Source organism: Panthera onca, chromosome B2 (genome assembly GCF_046562875.1).
Source record: "Panthera onca isolate mPanOnc1 chromosome B2, mPanOnc1 haplotype 2, whole genome shotgun sequence".
Classification (NCBI taxonomy): domain Eukaryota; kingdom Metazoa; phylum Chordata; class Mammalia; order Carnivora; family Felidae; genus Panthera; species Panthera onca.
This window is the reverse complement of record NC_138343.1, coordinates 134093203-134111830: the sequence shown is the minus strand read 5'-3', so window position 1 is coordinate 134111830 and position 18628 is coordinate 134093203. Positions and strand designations below refer to the sequence as shown.

The 18628-nt window shown below is 37.2% G+C and overlaps 1 protein-coding gene across 1 annotated transcript in view; it reads left to right on the top strand.

Annotated features, from left to right (window-relative positions):
* The window catches only part of PPIL4 (peptidylprolyl isomerase like 4), a 37123-nt gene that overhangs the window by 14756 nt on the left and 3739 nt on the right, over positions 1 to 18628 (top strand). Inside the window, exons 9-12 of the mRNA XM_078447455.2 lie at positions 2189 to 2255; positions 3906 to 4017; positions 8338 to 8434; positions 13123 to 13270. Coding sequence (XP_078303581.1) covers positions 2189 to 2255; positions 3906 to 4017; positions 8338 to 8434; positions 13123 to 13270 — 424 coding nt within the window. The remainder of the gene's footprint in view (positions 1 to 2188; positions 2256 to 3905; positions 4018 to 8337; positions 8435 to 13122; positions 13271 to 18628) is intronic.

The window sequence follows — 18628 nt, the reverse complement described above, 5'->3', positions numbered from 1 at the left end:
TAAATTTTCCCAAATGTTTTTCTTTTGCTAATAATGCTTTCTTCCCCTGCATTGTTTTTTTTTTTGTTTTTTTTTTGTTTTTTTTTTGTTTTTTAAATTTTTTTTTTCAATGTTTTTTATTTATTTTTGGGACAGAGAGAGACAGAGCATGAAAGGGGGAGGGGCAGAGAGAGAGGGAGACACAGAATCGGAAACAGGCTCCAGGCTCTGAGCCATCAGCCCAGAGCCCGACGCGGGGCTCGAACTCACGGACCGCGAGATGGTGACCTGGCTGAAGTCGGAGGCTTAACCGACTGCGCCACCCAGGCGCCCCCCCTGCATTGTTAATGTAAAAGTCTATGAAGCTAGTATTTCTGTGAGAAAGGGAAATATTCTTGAGGAAGGTCAATTATACAGTTGACCTGCATGGTCAACTGCAGGTTTGAACTGCATGGGGCCACTTAGACACAGATTTCTTTTGATAAACACAGTATAGTACTATAAATGTATATTCTCTTTCTTATTATTCTTAACATTTTCTTCTCTGTAGCTTACATTATTATAAGAATACAGTATATAATACATGTAACATACATAATATGTATTAATTGACTGTGTTATTAGTAGTTAAGTTCTGGGGGAGTCAAAAATTATATGCTTATTTTTTACTGCAGGGGAGGGGGCTGGGACCCCTAACCACCATGTTGTTCAAGGGTCAACTGTAATTGATTAAAAAGTATTATTTTATGTTTAGAATGTCCTTTTAGGTTATGTTTTGGGGCTTTTTATTTGTTTTTTTGTTTTTGCCTATGAAATCATTTTTTATTCTTCCTGTTGAAAGAAAAATCTTTCCATAAATGGCTACTCAACTTTATTCCTCCACATACTTATGGTATATCATATTTACAAAAAATACTCCTATATTGCTACTTTTTTTTTTTTAATTTTTTTTTTTTCAACGTTTTTTTATTTATTTTTGGGACAGAGAGAGACAGAGCATGAACGGGGGAGGGGCAGAGAGAGAGGGAGACACAGAATCGGAAACAGGCTCCAGGCTCCGAGCCATCAGCCCAGAGCCTGACGCGGGGCTCGAACTCACGGACCGCGAGATCGTGACCTGGCTGAAGTCGGACGCTTAACCGACTGCGCCACCCAGGCGCCCCATTTTTATTTTTGAGTTTTAGATATTATATACTGACTTCCTGCTGAGGCGTATGAGGATTTACGTCTCTTCCTATCCTCTCCATCTTCATTCATACCACCTACTACTTTGATTGTGTCATAGTTTTGGTTAGATCATTATTCCATATTTACATTTTAATATATGTAAATGTCATAACAGTTGATCCATATGGTATAATGTGATTACTTTTCCTTTGTCTCACAATGTTTTATTTCCCTATTCATTTCATTTCCTGTTTTTAAAATGAGACTTATGGTATGTGAGTAAATGGGCAAGCCAGGTGATTTCAACTCCTCTTATTGGCCCTTTTACTTGATTGTTAAGATGGATTAGTTCTATTTAATAGCTATAGCTATGAAGTTTAATTTGAGCTTGGTTTGTATTAAAATTCAAGGCCACACCTGGGTGGCTCAGTCAGTTAAGCGTCTGAATCTTGATTTCAGCTCAGGTCATGATCTCATAGTCATGAGATCAAGCCCGTTGGGCTCCGTGCTGAGCATGGAGCCCACCTGGGATTCTCTGTCTCCCTTTGCCCTCCCTTGCACACACGCGCGCTCCCTCTCTTTCTCAAGAAAATAAAAAAATAAAACCCTACAAAGTATAAACTTATTAAACATGTACATGTGTATGAATTTACATACAGTAACATTGTATACTACAGTATACATTCTGCAGTATCATTGTATATACTCTATAATTCATTTACATTTGGACTAGAAGTGAATAAAGACTTAAAGAGTTTTTTTAGCATTAGTTTCCTTTTGGCATGGTAAAGTAAATACTGTTATTCTTTCTTCAGTGCATTAGGAATTTAGGCCAAGATTGGGCATTTAGAGTAGAATTTAGATAATTTAGTTACTACACTGGTGAACTACTTTTTTTGAATTGTTATTGAAGAAACTGGGAGAAATATAGTTCCATGAGTTTAACTTTGACTTTTAATAAATGGCGTATTTTGTTCTTCACTTTTGAAGAGTAAGAGTAAATGCTTTTTTTTTAAAGCACTTTTTCCAAACTTTCTTTCAGTTGTGAAGTTATCCGGGATTGGAAGACAGGAGAATCCCTTTGTTATGCTTTTATTGAATTTGAAAAGGTAGGTCATTATATAGATATATTAAGTTTATTTTGCTCTTATATAGTGTTAAAGTATGAAAAATTATAAAATTTTTCCAGTCTCTGAGATTAGAAAATTAATTTGCCCTTTAGGCACCCAAGAAAAATAATTTTATTATATCCTCTATTTAAATAAATACAACATCTGTTGGTGTTAATATATGTACCTTTAGTTTAGATTCAGGTACAGTCTGAGTTAGTGTATCTTTAAAACTTTAAAGTTTTAGGTAATGTCTTTCATGTTGTAGAAATGATTTTTCAGCATTGTTTACATAGATCTGTAATTGAATAATAGAGAACTAGACTGAGTATAAAGTTCTAGGTGTTAATCTGAGCTCTGTCACTATTATATGATATTTGACAGTTTATCTGGAACTCTTATTTCTAGATATTACCCTCATTGTAAATAAAACCTGAATATTGGATTAGATGGTACCTTCTAGATCTATAATAATAATGATGAGAGCTTATGTTATTCAAATAGCTTTCTTTAAGCCAGGTGTTACACTACCTGATATGCATTTAATCCTTACAACTCTGTGAGAATAGGTACTGTCCTCCTTTTCCAAATAAGTAGGTGGAGACACATAGTGGTCATGTGACTTGATTAAAATTATGCCCCCAGTGATTGCCTACCATGTACCAGATGGTGTTCTAAATGATATAGATACAAAGATGGCTAAAGCTTTGTATCCTCATGGAGTTTATGATCCATTTAATTCTTGACATACATGGTAAATAAATATGATTGTAACTAGGTTTTATTTTTTTGTCTGCTTCTCTGAATTGCCTGTAGTAAGTTGTGAGCAGACCAAAGGATACATTTCCAGGAATATAGGAGATAATTGATCAGTGCTGGGTTGAAATGCATCATTCCTAGTGTTCAGATGTCCGAGATGGAAATACGGGGTTTCAAAGTTGCTGACGGGAAGAATCCTTATGTAACAAGGACCTTGGTATCTCAGGCCCACAGTCCATTATCCACACCATTGGGAATAGCTTTGTTTCTGATTTCAGGCTTTTTCAGAACTTAGGTAATTGTGTACGTGTGTGTGTACACACACCTGTGGACTGTGTCATACTCCTCTGGGTCAGCACTCCATAATCAATCACAATTTCTGGACAGAAATGAATGCATATTCATACCAAGTGGAATAAATTAAGTCCATAGTCTCCTGTTAGGAGACTGTTTTGGTGTCAAATGGATTTTAACACCAAATTTATAAAAACAACTTTGAACTTTCAGGATATTTTTGGGTTTTGAGTAAAAGGGGTTATGGACTTGGGGAACACAATTTGTAAGTATATGTATGTCCACTACAGTCAGACTGCCTCAGCTCACGTCCTGGCTCTCACCTTTGCCAGCTGACCATTGGCAACTTCTACGCCTTTCTAAACTGATGTTTTCTCTTTGAGAAAATGGAGATGATAGCAGGTAGTAGTTCCTCACACACTTGTTACCAGAGTTAACTGGGGTCACAGGCACAAAACATTTAATGGCATTTCGCGTGTAATAAGCTTGCAAATGTTAGTTTGGGTAAAAACAAACTTTTGTATTTTTAGTATTTGTTGAAGCTGCAGAAATCTTTTCCATAAAGATTTATGCTTGAGTTTTTATAATTACTCTCAGGAAGAAGATTGTGAGAAAGCATTCTTCAAAATGGACAATGTACTTATAGATGACAGAAGAATACATGTGGATTTTAGCCAGTCTGTTGCAAAGGTTAAATGGAAAGGAAAAGGTATGTTGGTTCATCTTCCTTTGTTTCTGTTCAGCGTGCCTGCTTGTGCGTGTGAGCGTGCTTGCGCGTATATCTCCTTTGACTTAGTGCTGCTCATTAGGAGAAATGTTCATTGATGTAACTTCTGCCATTTATGGTTTCACGTAGCTGCTATCGAGAATCTAAGATAAAGGGGAGTGTATGTATGTGTGTATGTGTATTTTAAGCTGATGATGAACATATTTACTGGCTTTGACTGTATTATAAATTACTTTTAACCCATTTATAAACCATTGCAGATATTTGCAAAATGATGCGTTGTGGTGGCTTGGTTCTTTTAGATGCAAAACAGGTTTTTTTTTGTTTTCATTGTCATATGGTGCAAAGTTGGAAAGGTCCATGAAAGGTGGTGTAAAAAACTCTCCCACTTCTGCACCTCATCTACCCCATTTCCCTTCCGAGAGGTAACCACTCTCACCTGTTTCTTTATTTTCCGCATACATTCTTTGAATAGACATGCATATGTGTTTATTTTATGTTGAGAATTTTCTCTCAGTGTGTTTTTTCCCCGTATATATTTTATGTATATTTATAGGTTTCTCCTTTAAAAAAGGAAGTATATATATTTTATATGTATTATTTTCAACTTTAGAAAAGGATAAGACAAATGGATGCAGGCTATACATACTGCCTTCATATCTTGCATTTTTCATTTAATAATACATCTAAGAGAGCAATTCATGTTAGTGTATAAAAGTGACAGTCTCAGCAGCTGCAGTTTTCTATTGAATGTATATATCATAATTTATTGGACTAGTTCTATTAATGGACAGTGAAGTTTCTAATCTTTTGTTCTTCTGTTTTACTGTCCCTGTGCATATGACATTGTCCACATACGCATATATACATGTCAACTGAATTTCTGGTAGTAGCATGTCAAACTTAAGATTGAATGTCTGTATGCTAAAATAATGTAAGTTTTTGATTTTTGATGCAGTATTTTTAGAAGATTTTACTTTGACAGTTATTCACCACATCATGCTAAATTTTACTAGGAATTCCAGGATTACTTTCTTTTTCTATAAAACTTTTCTTTCTTTCCCATGATTTTTATGAATTCTTTTTTTTTTTTTTTTCCCCAAATAAGAAAGAACACTACTTGAGAGTGATGTGCTCGTTTGTTTGGTAGGTCATGGTACCTTGTGGGAGTTCAGAAAAAGAAATGATCAATGTCCAAAGTAGGTGAGGAAGGCCCGCTGGAAGCTGTGTTCTCCGTGGTGGGAGACGGTGACGGGTCAGGGTTCCCTATAGTGTTGGTTTCTCCCATGAAACTGTCGTGCTGGATTGCATGACTAGATTTTCACACCGCTCTCTATTTTCAGTGACTCGCGAAAACTAAACGCACTAAGGTGGTGTGTTTTTCACATGTAGTAATTGCAGCTTTGTAAACAAAAGAATCAAATAAGTGTATTCAAGAACTGTAGAGGAGCTGTTGGCCTAATGCACTCTAGTTCTGGTCCAGTGGTGCTAATGCACTGGCCTAATGCACTCTAGTTCTGGTGCAGAAGTAGCTCTTCTGTGGGGCTTTTTCCCCAAAGAGCTAATTTAATTTTAGCATTTGGGGCATGTGTGAAACCAGTATAATTACAGTTCCTCACCACAGAGAAAGAACTTGAAGCACAATCTTGTGAAGTGATTTATTGAGAGTCACATAAACTGATGATATAAATAGGATTTAATTTAGTTTTTGGTTTTTTTTCCTCTCGATTCTTTTCCTAACATATCCACCCACTGAAAAAATGATACTGCCTTCCTAAGTGGTTTCAATGTAGTTTATTTACAGAGGACTTTTTTTTTTAACTTTATTTATTTATTTTGAGAGACAGAGACAGTGCAAGTGGGGGAAGGGCAGGGAGAGAGCGAGAATCTGAAGAAGGCTCTGTACTGCCAGCGCAGAGCCTGATGTGGAGCTTGAGCCCACGAAGGCGTGAGATCATGACCTGAGCTGAAACCAAAAGTCAGTTGCTTAACCAGCTGAGCCACCCAGATGCCCTTCCTATGTAACATTTTAGAAAAAAATAAGTTCACTTTAAAGTCCTCTCTAAGGGGCGCCTGTGTGGCTCAGTCAGTTAAATGTCCCACTCTTGGTTTCGGCTCAGGTCATGATCTCCCGGTTTGTGAGTTCAACCCTGGCATCAAGCTCTGTGCTGACCGTGTAGAGCCTGCTTGGGTTTTCTCTCTCTGCCCCTCCCCTGCTTGCTTGTTCTATCTCTCAAAATAAATAAATAAACCTTAAAAACTTAAAATAAAATGAAATGAAATGAAATGAAATGAAATGAAATGAAATAAAAAAATAAAAATAAAATAAAATGTTATAGAGGAGGGCTCCTGGCTGGCTCATTGGTAGAACATGCAACTCTTGATTTTGGGGTCATGAGTTCAAGCCCCACATTGGGTGTACAGATTATTTAAAATAAAATCCTTTTCTTTTTTAATATTTTCTTATTTTTGAGAGAGAGAGAGAGAGAGCAAGCAGGGAGGTGCAGAGAGAGAGAGGGAGATACAGAATCTGAAGCAGGCTCCAGGCTCTGAGCTGTCGGCACAGAGCCTGATGCAGGGCTTGAACTTAAAACCCATGAGATCATGACCAGAGCTGAAGTCGGATGCTTAACTGACTGAGCCACCCAGGCACCCCTAAAATAAACTCTTCAAAAAATAAAATAAAATGTCATATAGGAGACAGATGCTTTATTATTTATTTTTTATTTTTTATTTTTTTTGTGGTTTATTTTTTGTAACTGTAACTGTTTTTCCCCTTCCCTTCCCCCATGGTCTTTGTTAAATTTCTCAAGATCCACATGTGAGTGAAAAGGGAGACAGATGCTTTAGCTTCACATGCCATCATAAACATGTTTGTTAACTGTAGTTAATTTTGAGATAGTTTTATGTATTATGGATTCGTATTTAATAAATTGAATATATACTCTATACCATTCACAGTGCTAAGTACTTTGTCTTATTGCTCTGTGAAATGTAGGTATTATTTTCAGCTTACAAATGAAAGGAATATAAATGAGTTTCAAAGAAGTGGCTAACCTAGGACCTTCCACTAGAGTCAGGATTTGACCACAGAACTTTTCACTTTAATCCATTGCTCTTTCCATTATACCGTAACTGCCTCATCCATAGTGAAACTCCTGACAAGCACAGAATCTTTTGTCAGTGATGAAATGGTACCTGTTCGTTGTAGTTATCAGTGTTGTAATGTGTGCTGTTGTCTATTTCATGTTCACGTGAAATACTGTGAAATGTTGTTTACTGGCCATTTTTGTTTCAAGAGTCTCTGGAATTACCAGGTAGATTCATTTTGTTTTTGATGCTTACCTACTTCTTTTATTCCTATTTTCCCCTTTGTTTAAAGAACCTGATGGTAGGTTGTATGTAGGATTCCCAATCAAAACACCTCTCTGTGTACCTGCAGTTTGCTTTACTTGTATGTTCAGTCTTGGCCCTTGTGTACAAAGCCCTCCCACTAGAAGCACTTCGTCATGGTAGTTGAGGGGATAGGAAAGGCAGGTTGGTCAGCAGGTCTAGGACTGAATCTCCATCTGGTAGGAGAGTAGGCTTGGGAGTCAAGGGGCTGCAGAGGATGATGCTCTTTCCCTGCCCTGCCACTGAAGGCCAGTCAAGATAGAACGGTAGGTCCTATTTTTCTGAAGGGATTGTTGATTTCATTTTTGGCACTCGGGAGGAATAAAGGTGCTCTTGAGCAAGAACTTGAAAGCAGACACAGTTTGTCTTTGGTGTTCTTGCCAACCCTCCCCTCTCACACCCTTTAGTGAATTTCTGTGTGGATCCTACGGTGCCCTATCTGCTTGGTGCTCTGTTGAGATTTTAGTCTGTCTCTTTTGACAGATCAGAGATCTTTAAAGCCTTACTTCTTCCAAGATAAGTCTCTCAGATCTCAGACTCCAGTCTCAAGCCATCAATTTCCTTTGGACCTAATTTTCTTATGGACTCAATGGTTCTCCTTAAACACCGCATTATTTCCCAGTGAAAGTATTCATTGTGTAATTTAGGATTGAAAGTTTGATGTTGTAATACTCTCATAAATTGTTAGGTGGCAGCATAGGGCTACCTAGCAAAATAGGTATCAGATTTCATTTAAAAACGGTAATGGAGAATGAATTACTAATCTTCATTCGTTTTCTGTTCCTCAGTATATATGCTACTTATAAAATAGCTCATGTTATACCTCTTATAAAATAATTTTTGTTCTTTGATAAATTAGGTGAGTTTTCTTACTAAATTCTTTTTTTCTTTTTTTTTTTTAATAAATAGGTGGGAAATACACCAAGAGTGATTTCAAGGAGTATGAAAAGGAACAGGATAAACCATCTAATTTAGTTTTGAAAGATAAAGTAAAGCCCAAGCAGGAGTATCCTTCACAAGAACCAATTGGTGGATGTAGACCATCCACTCTGTGTAGAGTACTATGTGATATGTTATAAGTCATAAAGTCTGTAGAAGACAAGGTTCCTGAATCCAGATGGTTTGTGAAGACATCATTTAGTTTATTGTTAATATTTTTTCACCATCTTACATATACTTTTCCCTTTTTGGTACTTTCTCTATTTTATGGAGTTTACAGTTCAAAGAGATCTTTAGCCTAATTCTTTTCCCTCCTTACTCTTAGGTTAAGGTTAACACTTATTCTGAAATCTTCAGGTAAGATTTGTATTTTCTGTATATAATTGTAATGTTTTCAGTTCCCCATAGTCAGAAATTTTCTTCATATAGTTTAGCTAAATTCTTGGTGTTAACCTTCCTTGTAATGTTTAACTTCTTTGGAGATGGTAAATGTGTAGATTAACAAAATCCTTTTGTTATTTTATATGATTAGGTTGCTTCTTTCTGCTTAGTACATTGTCAGTCTAGCAACAAATATTTATTTGGCTCATACTGTAAGCAAGAGTTGATTTTTATAGGATTAAAAAGAAATTCATTGACTTGACCATTTAATTTAAGTTTTTTGAGGTTTTAGGTTGAGAAAAAAATCAGAGACATACTGCTTACATTATGTCATTTCAATTTTTTCATTGATATTCTCATTATAAATCTATCACTCTACACATTGCAAAAGTTATTTCTTTTGTGATTCTTTCTGGTAAATGGTTTCTTTGTTTCCTAATTTCTGTTAGTAATTTAGGGATTCTCTTTTCCCACACTGCCTTAGACATTTCCTTTCCAAGTATTCATCAAAGAAAGATGAATATCAGGTTGACTTGTTATATACTCATTTAAAAAAATGTGTTGACTGTCTACAATACATGAAACATTGTAAGGTGTAACAGCTGGATAAAGCTGAAATACCCTGACATAATCAACATGAGGAGAGGCTTTCACATGCATACACAGCAAACAGTAAGCTAAGTTCCAGTCTAAAAAGGTGAACATTAGAGGAGATATGATTGAAATATTAAAATCATAAAAGGTGTGGATGGAATACACTTGAGATTTATTTAACAAATCTTTGAAATTAAATTTAGACTTACTAGTAACTGCAGCTGGAAGAAGGGAAGTGGGTGGGACAAATAAAAGGAAGTATAGGCATAGAGTATAAAGTACAGGGAGGTGTCTTTCCCTCACAGAGGTAAGTAGGTCAGGCTGCAAAGAAAGAATATGTAGTATTAAAATGTTTTTTTTTTTTTTAAATTTTTTTTTTCAACGTTTTTTATTTATTTTTGGGACAGAGAGAGACATAGCATGAACGGGGGAGGGGCAGAGAGAGAGGGAGACACAGAATCGGAAACAGGCTCCAGGCTCCGAGCCATCAGCCCAGAGCCTGACGCGGGGCTCGAACTCACGGACCGCGAGATCGTGACCTGGCTGAAGTCGGACGCTTAACCGACTGCGCCACCCAGGCGCCCCAAAATGTTTTAAATTTAAGATGATAGATTACTGAAAGTTAAGAAAGGAAACCAGGTATGTTTGAGAATAAATCTGTAGCCCAGTGCTCTCCAGTAGAATTTTCTACAGTGCTAGAAAATATCTCCACCATCCAGTATGGCTAGTAACCACATGTGGTTTTTTGAGCATGTGAAATGGACTGAGGAACTGTAAAGTTTGTTGAATTTTAATTAATTTAAACAACCACATTTGACTAGTATTGAAAAATGCTTGCCTTCAGTCTTTTGAAATGGATGGAGAAGACAGACATGTCCTGATGTAAACCGTTGTTAATCATTCTCAAACAGGATATTGAACAAGAAAAAGGAAATTCTTGAGTCTGACCAAATACGGTGGTCTTTATGTTGTTGGTAGTTGATAGATTTCACTTCAGCAAGGCATTTATAATCTCAGGTAAAATATTAGATTGGTAGAACATGTGTTTATAATATGTAAGAGATAAAAAACAAAAAGTATAACTAAGAGATATATTGTCCTCATTCTATATTATATGTTACTTTGTTACTATGGCAAGGAAAGGAGATTTAGAGGACAATGTAATAATCTGGTAAATTTTTTTTATAGTAAGTTTTAAGTTACAAAGTCATGGTGGAGATACACTTTAATGGATCTTGAAAAAAAAGAAGTTGCTGTAATAAATTACACTACTACTAAGAAGATTAAAAAAATAGAACAAAAGGAAAGGCAAGTTTAACTTAGGGTAGATCTCGGGAAGTAACTGTGGAAAAGAAGACGGGAGATCTCAAATTTGTGTTTAACTGGAAAGATTTGGCATCTACAAGTGTTGACTATACTAGTGAGCAGAAGATAGTAGCTAAGCAAGGGAAAAGAGATGTGACAAATGTCACGTCTGGGGGTATAATAAATAATCTACAGATACTTATTTGGCATCTGATGTATACTAAGCAATAAAACATAGCCCCTGCCCTTATAGAACCTTACGTTTTATTGTTGGAGAGGGGGGATGAACAGACCTTAAATAATTACCATGGATCAAATATAAATATGTCTGTAGTGTTGTTAAGAAGTGCATTTGTGGGATATGGGGCTTGTAGAGGCAAGGAGTCAGGGAACACCCTCGGGTAACACTAAGAGAAATGACAAAAGCTGCAACTTGAATGTGAGGAGAGGAGGGCTGAGGTGGGATGCTGTTTTCTCTAACTTGATCCATCATTTCAGAAATACGGTTTATATCTGGACCCACCACAATCCAAGGATAGCCATTCACGCGCACACATAATTGAAACAAACGCACTGGTATTTTTCCGAGGCTCCGTATACTCTTTTCTGTTCTACGTTATTACAAAGTGCTGGCCGTGACCCACTAAGTGGATTTTGCTCCCCATTGACAGGTTACAGTCAGCAGTTTGAAAACCACTGCTTAAAGCATTTTGGACAGAGGGAGCGGCATGTGTAAAGCAACACAGTAAGGTGAAATGCTGGGCAAGGGCTACCAAATTTGTACCTGAAAAAAGAGAGGCTCCAGAAGCTACTCTGGAAACTGTGACCTACTATAAGGGAGCAAAGAAGTGAGAGATGATGGAGTGACGTAGTGGATGGTGCAGGCTGATTAGCCATCGCAGCCATCTTGTGAAACCCAGAGGGTGCAGCGTTTTCCTGTTCCATCTTCTGTAGAAGTGAGACGTCCCTGAGGAAAGCGCAGAGCTGCGGCAGCGTGAGGGCAGACCTGGAACTCGAGTCCTGAGGGAAGTGTGTCTGCGATTTACTCTAGTCCCACCTGCCACTAAAATTGCTCTGCATGCGGGCCTTCTTCAGAAGAGTTTTTTTTTTTTAAACCACTATTCTGACACTTGTTAGCCTTCTTCAAATTCTATTAGAATTTGAGGTTATTTTCAATAGAGGTTGTAATAGTTTTACATTTTCTCTTATTCTAAGATGTAATAGTACATTAGAAAAAAATACTTACCTCTGTATTAAAATACATTATCATAATTTTCATAACATGTTTATGTGAAATTAAAACAAGATTCATTCATGTATATAAATATTGAATCACCATGTTGTACCCCCGAAACTAATACAATATTGTATGTCAACCACACTTCAACTAAAAAAAAGAAAAAAAGATTCACTCACAGTTTACCACCTAGAAAAATGATGCTTTTTCTCGTTCCTTTCAAGTCTTCATCTTTTATGCTTTGTAAAGTTAACGATTACCGTATGGTATAGACAGTATTTCAATCTCTTCACTTTTAATTTTTCATAAACACCTTTCCAGGTTTTTTCATTACATTCATTTATCATTGCTAGTAGCTTTCTTTGCAATAATCCATCATGTTGAAGTTCTACAATATATTGAAGACTATCTTCATTACTGTGCTTTATGTTGCTGTCAGTTTGTTATTAAAAATAATCATTATATATGTCTTTGTTCATTTAACTTGTTTTAATTTTTTATAAATTCTTACTGTAATTTAAATATGGTAGTTGTGGGTGCCAGCGTGGTTCAGTCGGTGAAGCATCCGGTTAAGCTCCAGTCATGATCTCACAGTTTGTGGGTTTGAGCCCCGCATCGGGCTCTGTGCTGAGCGCTCAGAGCCTGGAGCCTGCTTCAGATTCTGTGTCCCCCTCTCTCTCTGCCCCTCCCCTGGTCATACCCTTTCTCTCTCTCTAAAATAAATAGACATTAAATAATAAAATAAAATAAAATATGGTCGTTGTTGCTCTGCATTGCTAAGTTTCCTCCTAGAGGGTTGAACTAATTAGTACTTCAAAGGAAGAGTCTCCTGAATGTACCTTCTGTCTTATGTAGCTCCTCTGCCATTGGGGTTTGTAATACCTTCTTTTTTTTCCAATGAAACATGTGCCTCCTTTTCTAAGTTTTTTCATTATTGACAAATAGGTTTCCTTATTTTTTGCTACTTCTATTTTATTTGTGGACACATGTTTTTTGCCCACCTACTTGCCGATTGTTAATTGCTTATTTAAGGTCAGGGTTCTTTCCATTTTCCCTGACTATGTAATGAAAGAAAATAGGAGTTAGTTTTGTATTAGAAATAAACTCTATGCTTGTGAGCTGCTTTTTGCTTTAAAAAGTTACCTTTAGCCTCATGGCCTCCTTTGTTTACCAGATTCTTATGTTTTGATGTATTATCAGCGTCAGTTCTCACATCTGTCCTTAACTAGCTGCTGCAGTGCGAAATACGATCTTGTACTAGATGAGCAAGCAGAGGATCCGAAATCAAGTCACTCCCACACAAGTAAGAAACACAAGAAGAAAACTCGTCACTGCTCTGAAGAAAAAGAAGATGAGGACTATATGCCGATCAAAAATACTAATCAGGTACTTCGAGTGTCCGGCCTTAGCTGCAGGGGGGTAACCATTTTATCCCTCTGTACATTACATCTTAGCGACGGAAGTTAGGGACTAAGCATATAGATCTGGACAGGGTGCGTATGTTCTAACCCCAATGGTTTCATTGGGGTTAATGAACTTTAATTGTCAAGAACATATATCACAAATGATAAAAGATTGTTTTCAAAGTAGCTTAGTATATCATTTAGTTCCATATTGCAAAACAAGTGTGATTTCCATACATGCGGACACTAATTCCCATCAGTGTGGTTATGCTGAAAAAGTGCTCATTTATCATTTTCATTTATTACCAAGTGTTACGTATAGTACCGATAGCTGTTGAGGTTTTCAGGCCCGCGGAACATTTATGCGTTTCTATATTGTGTATCTGAAATAAAAACAGCACTCATAATTAACCACGTGAGGACTTCTCAGCCAGGCCCTGGTTGATGCAGAGATTTTAGTAGGCAAAGGTGAGAAGGGAGAAAATTCAAGATGGTAAGAAGGTCAAGCAGAAACGCAGAGGAGAGATGCGTATGGTTGGCAGAGTAAGGGATTGGCCTCGGAAAAACTAGGTGTACATTTCGGCACGGCTGTTCGTTGATGTGGCCTCCACAAGTTAGTGAGCTTTCTGCGCTACAGTTTCCTCCTCTGTGAAATTGAGATTATATTTACCTTATAGGTATGTTGTTGAGATTAAGGGAAGGAAAACATGGGTGCACACATTTTCTACACTGGGTATTATTACTTTTACTGTTACAGTCAAATTAGTGTGTTTTAAATCACTTGGAATAGTTTCTGTGGTGAGGCCATTAACTAGATTGATATTTCAGTTTGTTTCTTTTCGATGTTTAGGGATTGCTTAAATTTTTTTTGTTTGTTTTTTGGTTTTAAAAATCACTTGTATGGTTCCAAAGTAAAATCTATAAAGTGGTACAAACGGAGAACCTGTCCCCTTCCCTGTCCCCTGTCCCCTTCTGCCCCCGAGGTAACCATTTAATGTGCTTCATGGGTTGTTCTTCATTTTTTAAAAAAAATTTCAGCAGACACATATTTTACATATATTCTTAGTTTCCTGTGTTCTAGATAGCATACGTCCCTACTTCTTGCTATTATCTCGTGTATCTTTCTCCATAGCCTTTCTGCTGTTTAAAGATGGCCATCATTCGTGACCTGCCCTCATTTGTCAAGTTACACCTTCACTCAGTTACTCAATCCTCCAAATAATAGGCACACGAATCCGTAATAGCTGACATCTTGTGTGCTCACGGTGTGCAGTGGATGCGATTTTCCCTCTCACAGCAGAGGACGTGGGAACTGGAGAGGCTAAGCCGCTTGCCTGGTTTTGTACCACCGATAAGTAGGAGAAGCACGGTGTAAATCTGGACGGGTACTCCTAACCCCTCTGCTGCTGCTCTTATCTGGAGTATCTTCCTGGCCGTTTCCTCTCCTAAATTCTATTGCTCTGCTACTATAGTTTGTCCCCTAGTATAATAATCCAGTGTGACCTAATGGAACATCTGCCTCTTCTTACTAATGTCTCTACTCTATCAGTTTAGCCTAAGACCACCCCAATCTTTTAAAATGGTGGCTGCGTCCCGTCTCTGTGAATATTTAGCAGATTTGCCACTAAAACCCCTCGGTCTCTACCCCTGCTTCCTCCTACCACCACACTCACCATGTGTTCCTTTTAGCTGCGGTTTCTCATCTTGCACCTGTACATGGAATCTGGAATCCGTGAAATCAGGCCTGAGATATACTTTGGTGTATTTGAAATCATCAGAGGTCCAAAAAATCCAAAAGCTGGCCACATTTTAATTAAGTCTGTGATTCCCTCCTCTTCTTGCAAATCGTTTTTATCTTCTCTTTGATTACTTAAAACTTTATGATAGCAAACACTTTTGTTTTTTGGCAAGGAGTAAAAGGCATCAAGTACTTTTGGGGGGAATGTTGTTAGTATCTTTCAAATAATGTTAAGTCCATTGGTAATTATAAAATTGTTAAATTCGGGGTGCCTGGGTGGCTCGGTCGGTTGAGCGTCCGACTTCGGCTCAGGTCATGATCTCACAGTCCGTGAGTTCGAGCCCAGCGTCGGGCTATGTGCTGACAGTTCAGAGCCTGGAGCCTGTGTCTCCCTCTCTCTCTGACCCTCCCCCATTCATGCTCTGTCTCTCTCTGTCTCAGAAATAAACGTTAAAAAAAAAAAAAAGTTAAAAAAATAAAATTGTTAAATTCTAAATAATAATCTCCTAACTTTATTTCTCCCCTCAAAGTATATTAAAGCAAATGTTTTTGTATTTTGTACTTGGTTATTTTTTTTTAAGTGTATTTATTTATTTAGAGACAGAGAGCGTGGGAGGGGCAGAGAAAGGGGGGAAGAGAACAGACTCCACACTGTCAGTGCAGAGCACAACACAGGGCTTTATCTCATGAATGTGAGACCATGACGCGAGCTGAAATCGAGGGTCAGACACTTAAATGACTGAGCCACCCAGGCACCCCTGATTTTGTACTTTGATTTAGTATACTAATCAAATTTTCTCTTATTTTTTCTTATACTAATTTTCTCTTATTTTTTTTCCCAGGTAATAGCATCTGTATTTAAGATCTTAGTGGGCCAGATTTTTTTTGTATTATTCTGATCTTTATCCTTTTGAGTTCAGTCTCAAAAATATAATCACTAAAGGGGATTTTCAGTGCTAGATTATTTTCAGGTATAGCTCAGATTTTCCTACTTATTGGTATTTTGCTTGGTAAGCCTAGTTCCCTAAGAATGTTTTAACTTATTTCTTGAAGTTCTTTGTTTTTTGTTGAGTGACAGACTTACTACTGAATTCGGAAACTTCTCTGTTTAATTTTTTCACCTCATGTCTTTATTCCAAAGGTGGTTACTATGTTGTTGAGGTTTGGGCTTTACTGGGGTTCCAGGAAGTGAGTTCTCGGCTGTGGGTTTTGCCTTGCTGAGAAGTATTCATTCTGGCTGTCAGTCCTCTGTGGCTTTTAAGGTGTTTATTATTCTTATAATTTGGGACTCTATTTTTACTGTCATTTTAATCATTTAGTATTATTTTAGTGATTTAGATTTAACTAAACCTTTGATTGAGTCCTAAAGACCTGAGCAAGCATGGCTCTTAGTTTAGATTTTTTTTGGACTGCTTTACATGAAATCATTGGATAGGTTAAGGTTTAAATTGGCCACTTAAAAAAATAAATAAATAGGACTTTTTAATGGTGTTTTTTCTTTCCTTTTTAGCCACATGCTAGTTTAATCATTTTGCCTTATGTCTTACGTGTATAAATTGATAGAATGTTTTCTTAAGATTTTTTTTTTCAATGTTTATGTATTTTTGGAGAGAGAGAGCAGGGGAGGGGCAGAGAGACAGGGGGCAGAGGATCCAAAGCAGGCTCTGCACTGACAGCAGAGAGCCCGATGCAGGGCTCGAACTCAGGAACCATGAGATCATGACCTGAGCCAAAGTTGGGCGCTTAACTGATTGAGCCTCCCAGGCACCCATAAAATGATATAATTTTTTATAGTCTGTACTGGAAAGACTTAGAGCTCATCGAATTAATTTCTCTCACTTTAGATATAAAGTTCCTGACCCCACAGGCCTGTGAGCCTTTTGAGTTTAATCAGAGAGCTAGAACTTTAACATTATTTTGATTCAGTCAGGTATGAGGTTTTTTTTCATTATTCTGTACCACCCCCTCTTCAATTTTATATGTCAAGTTACTGCTCAACTGAATAATAATCTCCAACCTGTATAGATCTCTTGAGTCTCAATTTCTTTATTTCTAGAATGAGGGTAATATTGTGCCCCCAAAGCACTTAGCACTGTGCTAGCACATACATACTTACAGGATCTGTTCTAATATGACTTCACCCAGCCACCTGAAGTTTCTCTTTTATGCACACAGTGCTGATTTCTTCCTTGCTCTTTGGTTTTCACTTCCACTCTGTGCATTAGCCTTCCTGCAGCCAATCCACAGCCAAACCCACTCACTCTTTGAGGTTCATCTCCAGTCCTAACTTCTCTATGAAACCTCCCCTGATAAATCTAACCTCAAGATTATTTGTTTGACACATCTCCTAAATGGCAGAGACCATTTGAACCGAGAGGTGCCTGACTTCAAAGCTTGTGTAGCTTTGAAAATACTCCATCCAAGTAGGAGAGGTTTTAAGGCTTCTGCCCATTTCACATTTTCAGCTTCCTCAATTTTTTCAAAAAATTAAGTACTGTGTAGTCTTTTATCTCTTTCTCTGTAATTTTAAACACTCAAAGCATTTAATTGCCTATTTGTATAATTGCTGAGGACTTTAAAGAGTTACGCATCAGCTAAGCGATCTCTCCATCTTAAAAGTTGGTTTTCTCAGCCAATACAAGAATTAAGTGTACAGACAGAATAGTACATAGGTATTTACATTTTGTGTATGTTACAGGAAGCACCAAAAAATTCTTTGATCTGGGGCTGTCATGTTTTGCTAGAAAACAGTTGGTAAAGGGTTAAACCACATAGTCATTCTTCTACCTTGGGGACTCTTTTAGAATGACAAGACCTATTGGGATTGTGTGGGAAATTATGAATCAGTTTATAATGTTGTATTCCACAAACACTGATTATAACAATCATGTTAGATCTGTTTTCACATACGACAATCTCCATGCCGGGTGTCATGTACAGTATCTGGACAGTGTATGGAATAATTATGAATCTTTGCTTACAACCCAGTCCTTAACCATGGGTATTCATCACTCTAGATTTTAAACCTTGATATTTATCTTTACTATAATGTCTGTGGTGATAGAGTTGGCACCCTTGGGAGCTCAATCCTTAGGATTTTGCCTTTCCTCTGAGAGAAATCTGTTAAGGAAGTTGGATTTTATGAACTTATCTCTTGAAAGAGCATCGGCTCTGGTCTCTTTAGATTTCAGCTACTTGCTGAGATACTCACTTTAATTAGGGGTAGAACACAAGCAGAAAGAGAATTGTTTTAAGTAACCCTCTTCTGTGTGTGGAAATTACTACTGTTAATTACTAAGAATGGAATTTAATGTACCTACTCTATTGTCTGTCTTAAGGGCAGTGGAATTTTCCATTGTTTCTTAGCTCATTTTAAGGATATATGTAAATAAATGATTTTTAATAAAAACATACATCAGTGTAGTGTAAACAAGGAAAAATTTCTTTGAAGATTTGGAGAGGAGCTGTTATAAAATAAACACTTGAAAAATAATGAGACCAAAGTATGTAGTATCTGTTTTCCTTTTGGACTGACTGACTTGTCTAAAACCTCTCCTGGCTATCTCTTCTTTTAGGGGTAAAAGTTGGGCTTTTAGGGGAATT